This window comes from Lipotes vexillifer, unplaced genomic scaffold, assembly GCF_000442215.2.
Source record: "Lipotes vexillifer unplaced genomic scaffold, Lipotes_vexillifer_v1.1 scaffold1129, whole genome shotgun sequence".
Taxonomy (NCBI): domain Eukaryota; kingdom Metazoa; phylum Chordata; class Mammalia; order Artiodactyla; family Lipotidae; genus Lipotes; species Lipotes vexillifer.
This window is the reverse complement of record NW_006789022.1, coordinates 1,007,124-1,013,499: the sequence shown is the minus strand read 5'-3', so window position 1 is coordinate 1,013,499 and position 6,376 is coordinate 1,007,124. Positions and strand designations below refer to the sequence as shown.

At 61.8% G+C, this 6,376-nt stretch overlaps 1 protein-coding gene across 1 annotated transcript; it reads right to left on the bottom strand.

Moving 5' to 3' along the window:
* Positions 1–1,519: 1,519 nt before the first annotated feature.
* On the bottom strand, positions 1,520–4,406 carry AP5B1 (adaptor related protein complex 5 subunit beta 1). The gene is made up of 2 exons (XM_007461983.1): positions 4,253–4,406; positions 1,520–4,148 (listed from the first exon to the last, which is right to left on the bottom strand). The coding sequence occupies exons 1-2, from the start codon at positions 4,400–4,402 to the stop codon at positions 1,665–1,667; spliced, it is 2,634 nt and encodes an 877-aa protein (XP_007462045.1). The 5' UTR covers positions 4,403–4,406; the 3' UTR covers positions 1,520–1,664.
* Positions 4,407–6,376: the final 1,970 nt, after the last annotated feature.

The following is a 6,376-nucleotide window of genomic DNA, read 5'->3' as shown; positions in this document are numbered from 1 at the left end:
GAACCCGCGTCCCCTGCATCGGCAGGCGGACTCTCAACCACTGCGCCACCAGGGAAGCCCCCTCACATATTTTTTATTATGTTAATATACAGTATTAACCATTATAACAATTATTCACTTTCTCGAGATATAGCTCTATTCAGATTATCTATTTTCCTTTGTGTAAGTTTTGTTACTTTATGTCGTTCAAGGAATTGGTCCATTTCATTTATCAGATTGTGGGCATAGAATTGTTCATAATATTTATTATCCCTTTAATGTCCATGGGCTCTGTAGTGATGACCCCTCTTTTATTTCTGGTATTAATAATTTGTGTTCTCTCTTTTTTTCTTAGTTAGCCTAGCTAGAGGCTTATCAATTTTACTGATCTTTTCATACAACCAGCTTTTGGTTTCGTCGATTTTCTCTGAATTCCTCCTTTCAATTTCACTGATTTCTGCTTTTTTATCTTCTTCTGCTTGCTGTAGGCTCATATTACTCTTCTTTCTCTAGTAACCTAAAGTAAAAGGTTAGATTATTGATTTTTATATCTTTCTCCTTTTCTAATATATTCATTTTATGCCACAAACCTCACTCCAAGTATTGCTTTCACTGAATCACACAGATTTTGACAAGTTGTATTTTCATTTTCATTTAGTTCAGGATATTTTAAGATTTCTCATGGGGCTTCTTTGACCCATGTGTTATACAGAAGTATGTTGCTTAATCTCCAAATATTTGGGAATTTTCCAGCTATCATTCTGTCATGATTTCTACTTTAATTCCATTGTGGTCCAAAAGCAGATTCCTGTTCTTTTAAATTTGTTAAGGTGTGTTTTATGGCCCAAAATGTGGTCTGTTGCAGTGGATGTTCCATGTGCACTTGAGAACATGTATCTTCTCTTGTTGGATACAATATTCTATAATCTTTTTTTTTTAATAAGTAATGTTGTTCTTTTATTTATTTATTGGCTGCGTTGGGTCTTTGTTGCTGCGCGGGATTTCTCTAGTTGTGATGAGCGGGGGCTACTCTTCATTGCGGTGCGTGGGCTTCTCATCGCGGTGGCTTCTCTTGTTGCAGAGCGTGGGCTTCAGCAGTTGTGGCACATGGGCTCGGTAGTTGTGGCTCATGGGCTCTAGAGGAAGGGGCCACCAGGCCATTGCAGCCTCCTCTGTTTCTGCCCATTGGTCCCTCTTCCTATCTAGCCTGAGCTCCCTGTGCAGAGACCCTGCAAACCTCTGGAGTTGAAAAGCACCGGCTCATAGGTCAGGAGGCCCAAGTCCAGCTTCAGTCTCATTCCTAAATTGCTGGGTGGCTTTGAGCAAGGCTTTTCCCTCTCTGGGAAGCAAAGATGTGGATATTTTTTCTCCTGCCTCTTGGGCAGGGATTCTAGAGAATCCTAGTATATCCGGGCAGGAAGGAACTTTCATGCCTTGCAGTCTGGGGGTTCCTGGCTTGGAAGCTTTCCTGGAGCCTCTGACCCCCATCCCACTGTGTCTTCCCCCAACCAGGGCGCAAAAGAAGACAAACCAGTGAGGACTGTTAGCAAATATAGGGTTTGTTTTGTTTTGTTTTGTTTTGACAGAAAGGAGCTACGGGGCTGTATAGTGGCTCTCAGCAGGCTTTCTTTGGCAAGAGCCTGCAAAGGCCGCAGTCCTGCTCCTACCTGGCCCAGCCCTGGGGCTCAGCCAGCTGCTGATAGCCCCCGGAGGTAGTCCCCCACCAGAGGCAGCACGGCCCAGTCATCAGTCCGCAGGGTCACAGGCACTCCGTCCGCCTGGGCTGCTTCCAGCCGCAGCAGCAACCGCGAGTCTGGGGGCAGACGGATGGCTATAAAGTAGCTGGTCGGGGGTTGGGCCACCATCACAAAGGGCTCCAGGTGGCGGGACACCAAGGCCTCCAGCCCATGTGGCCCAAGAGGGCACCACAAGCGACTCTCGGTGCCCTTTGGCAGGCAGGAGTCCCAGAGCTCCTCGAAGAAGCCCAGCTTGGCCCCCTCGGGGGGCTGGGGGAAAGGCAGAAAGAGGTCAGCGAAGTTCACAAGCAGGGGTGGCAGGTGAGCATGGCAGGTGAGGCCGCTGGGTGTGGTATACAGGGCGCGCACAGCCAGCCTCGCCGGAGCCGGGCGTCGGGGCTGCAGAGGCAGCAGCAGAGGGCGGGTGGGGCGGCCGGGGCACAGGCATGGCACGTGCACAGCCCCCAAGGGTGCATAGAGCTGTCTTTCCACACGGAAGCGCAGTTCCAGAGAATACACCTGCTCCAGCACCTCCACCTGGAGCTGCAGCACTGGGACCGGGCCCTTGGCTCTGTGGGGACCCATGCTTAGCCGAATCGGGGCCGGGGCCTCCTGCACCATCAGCGCTGCAGCAAAGCCCTGGTTCTCGGCCACCAGTGAAGAGGCCAGTGCAGGTGCGGCAAGGGAGGGGCCCAGGGCCACCCCCAGCTTGGGCTCTTCCAGGTGGGCCAGGAGGATGTAGTAGAGGCGCGCGTGGTCCCGCCCATCAGGGTCCTCCAGCTGCCTGGCCAGATCCTGCAGCAAGTCCGCCAGGCCTCCTCCAACACCTGCCCGCAGCAGGGCCCGGCAGACCTGCAGGAGGGCCTGCTGGAGGCCCCAGTCCGTGCAGCGGGCAGCCGCAGCCTGCAGGAAGCCAAGGGTGGCACTCTGGGCATCCCCATCTGCCACCCTTGCCAGCATCTGCAGGTGCCAACGAAGGGCCTCATCCCTGCCTGGCCTGGACACCACCTCCTGCCGCAAGACCACCTTTAAGGGTTCCCCCAGCTCAGGGCCCACCCGATCCAAGAGATCCACGAAATGGGGAGCCAGTGCAGGCCGGGCTCGGTACAGCTGGGCCAGTCCGTGGGTCAAGGGTGTCAGCACCACAGGTTGCCCGGCCAGGCAGCGAGCAACGAGGTAGGAGGCCTGGAAGCAGAGAGTGGCTAAGGCCCGGGGGCCACTATCCAGGGCTGCCCTCTGCCGCAGGCCAGCCAGTAGCTCCTCCAGGTACTGCCGGGGGCTCTGATCCTGGCCCTTTTCCTCCTTTTCTTCGTCTTCCACACAGAGGAGGCACAGCAGATGCAGGCGGGCCAGGAGGGCCATCGGGTCATGCAGGAGACTGGGCAGGAGGCCACGGCATAGCTGGGACCCCAGCAATAGCGGGGCAGCCTCCTCGCCTGCGGGGCCCAGCGGCCAGTTCTCAGGGAAGTTCAAGAGGCAGTGCAGGTAGAAGAGATGGGCGGGCAGGGGCAGGGCCGGGTGCTGGGCAGCCAAGGTGAGCCGGCGAAGCAGCAAGGCCTCATCCTGGGCCGTGAACAGTGCCTCACCAAAGGCCGCCTTCAGAGCCAGAACGGCGTGCAGCAGCGTCAGCTGTGCTGTGCCCAGCAGCCGTACCAGCTGTGGCTTGAAGAGCACTGGTGGCTGTCCCTGAAGACCCCGCAGGGCCCAGCCCAGCAGCCACAGAAGCTGGGCCTGGGCCACAGGAGTGAGCAGGTAGGAGGCGTCCAGAAGTTGGGCCACGGCAGCCCGCAGCTCCCGGGCCTCCTCAGGACTGAGCTCCAGCGTGGCAAGGCAACACTCCCCCTCCTCAGCTGCTGGCCAACTGGGTGCCTGGGGCTGAAGGTGGGCATCACCCTCCTCAGCTAGCACCCAGTTCCAGGGACCACCCTCAGTGGGACAGTCCCCAGCCACGAGCAGGCCCTGCAGGCCAGCCCTGGCCCTGGCTTGTATCACCAAGGCGTTTCGCAGGGCGAGTGCCAGCAGCAGGCTGAGTGGCTGTACAGCGCCCTCCTGCCCCAGCAGGGCCCGCAGCAGCCCCAGACAGCCCCCCAGCAGCCCAGGCTTGCAGCTCTCCAGCTCCCGCAGGCACTCCCACGCTGTGGCCTGCAGGGGGCGCTGTTCCGAGGCAGGGCCGAAGCTTCTCCCCAAATCGCGGCCCGAGGCCAAGCCCAGCAGCAGGGGCAAGAGCCGGCGGGAGGCTCTAGAGGTGGGGCCCAGCGCACCTCCTGCCGCCAAGGCTGTGGTGGCCGCCAGCAGAAGGGGCCGCCGCAGAGCTGAGGGCCGCGGGGGTAGAAGGACCAGGGTATCCAACAGGGAGGTGGCGGCTGCTTCGGCCGCAGGAGCGTCCGGCCACAGCTGGGCTGGGTACTCCAAGCTCAGAGCCAGCAAGGAAACCTGGGGATAGGGGATTCTGGGTGGGAATCACGAAGCTGAAGTTCAGGGCACGGCAGGCTGAAGGGACCACCTGGGCCAGGACACGGGTCACGCGCAGGGCCTACCTTAGTTGGCTCGCTCAGCTTCTCACTCCTCAGGTCGCTCAGCAGGTGACGACCCAGATCCTCACTCTCAGGACCTGCCATGAAGGCGGACGGGCTGGCCCGGAAGGTGCCCAGGCGCTGGGCCCAGGTTTCCCGGCTCGTGGGCCCCATGGTCAGGCACGCAAGTCCCTGCAGAAGAGCGAGGGAGGATCAGACGTGCGGCCTGGAGACGCGCTGGGCCCCAGGGCCGCCAGAGGGCGCGCGAGCCCCTGCGCCAACCCCGAAGGGGCCACTGTCACCCCAGGGCCGCCTAGCAGATCCCAACCGCCCTCGGCCACGCGCAGAGGCCAGCGGGGACCCCGCACCCGGGTCCCGAGATGAAACCCAGAGGTTTCGGGGGTGACGCTAGGGTGGGCCGCCAGGGTCCCCGGGGGGAGGAGGGCTGGCGAGCAGGGGCGGGGGGGCCGGGCAGGCAGCTGGCGCAGGGGTGCGTGCCGAGAGCTCATTAGGCCGCCTGCCCGCAGCCGGTACCGAAGCCACAGCACCGCCCCGGCGCCCGCGGTAACGGGTCGGCCGCTCTCACCCTGCCTGACCCAGCGGCCGCTGGCGCTCTGGCCGGCCGGCTACTTCCGGGCTGGCGGCGCTGGGCGGGGTGGGGCGGGGCGCGCGGCGCGTGGGCGGCCGAACTGAGGCGGGTCCCTCTCAGGGGCGGGTCCGTAACGGGGCCACCGCCTCCCCCGCCCTCCGGTCCGCCGCCTCCCCGCCCTCCCTGCTGGCAAGTGAAGACTCGTTGGTTTCGCTGGGGCTAACTGTCCCGCTGTGCGCAGGCCCCCCTTCCCCGGAACCGCCGCAGGCCCAGGCAGAGGCGGTGGAGTTGGGTGGGCCTGGGCTCCCGGATGCCAGGGTCCCCTCTGCGAGCGGACTGCGATCTCCGGGCGCTCCGGCGGACAGCGGCCCGGGCCCCGCCCACGCCTGCCAGACTGCTGAGGATGGCAATGAGCGCGCCCCGCGCCGGCGCCTGGGCTCGGCGCACCCTGCGCCAGCCGCCCGCGGCCCCTGGGGGTGACGCGGATTGGAGTCCTTGGGGCTCCCCTTGTGGCCGCTGGGGGGTGTACAAGGTGCGGTCCCCGGGCGCCCGAAGGAACTGCGCGCCGTGGGCCTGGCTAAACCGGTCGGGCGGGCGCCGCAGGGTTTGGCTTCGCTTCCCCGACGCCGGCCCCGGCTCCCCACCCGCTGGGCTTGGGGGCGCTGAGCCGGCGCCGGGGTCGGGGCAGGCGGAAGCTGCTGACCTTTGGCGGAGGCCGCGCCGACGGTCGGCTAGGGTCGCGGCAGCCAGACCAGGGTAAAGCTGGCGGGGCCAAGTCCCAAGCTGCGATGAAGCCGGAAAACAACGGGATGCAGACGTGAGGACTGGCAGGGTCTGTCGGGTCACGGGGCTCACAACACGCTTAGCACGGACCGGGAAACTGAGGCCTTGCCGCCGCAGGAGATCTGGGGTCAAGCAGTGCCCGAGCCCAGCACTCTTGACTTCCAGAGGGATGGAGCAGGGCTGTTCGGGGGCACTCAGAGGGCTGGGCCTGGGGCTCAGCTAGCAGCCCCTCCTGGGTCTAGGGTCCAGTCTGCAGACGCCCCACTGATCGAAGATTTCCAGGGCACAGAACCGCGGGCGTCCAGACCCCACACCCACAGCCCGCTGATCTGAGTAACGCCTCTGGCTCTCATTAGCCCGCTCTGAAGATGAAACAGGCCTGAGCCCCCATGCCAGCGCTGCCAACTAGTTTCTCACCTTTCCCCGGGCTTGGCAGGCCCCTCCCCACCCCCTCCTGCTGCCCTCCAAATGGGAGGTGGTAGGGAGTGGTGAGGTAGAGAGAGCTGGAAAAGAGGCTCTCTGGGTGCCCAGGGTGCCAAGGGCATGGAGACAGGGATCCACCCTAAGGGACAAGTCCAGCTGGAAAACCCAGTCCCAGCTCCTCTGGGCCCTGGCTCAACAGTTGACTCACAGGCGGCAATCCCAGACTACTTCCCTCTAGGTGCCTCAGTTTCCCCACCTATAAAATGGGAGTGAGGCTGTGGAGAGGCTGTGGAGTGGGGCTGCCTGGCTAATTAAATCTAGGATGAAAGAGGCCAGGATGACAGCAGCCCTGG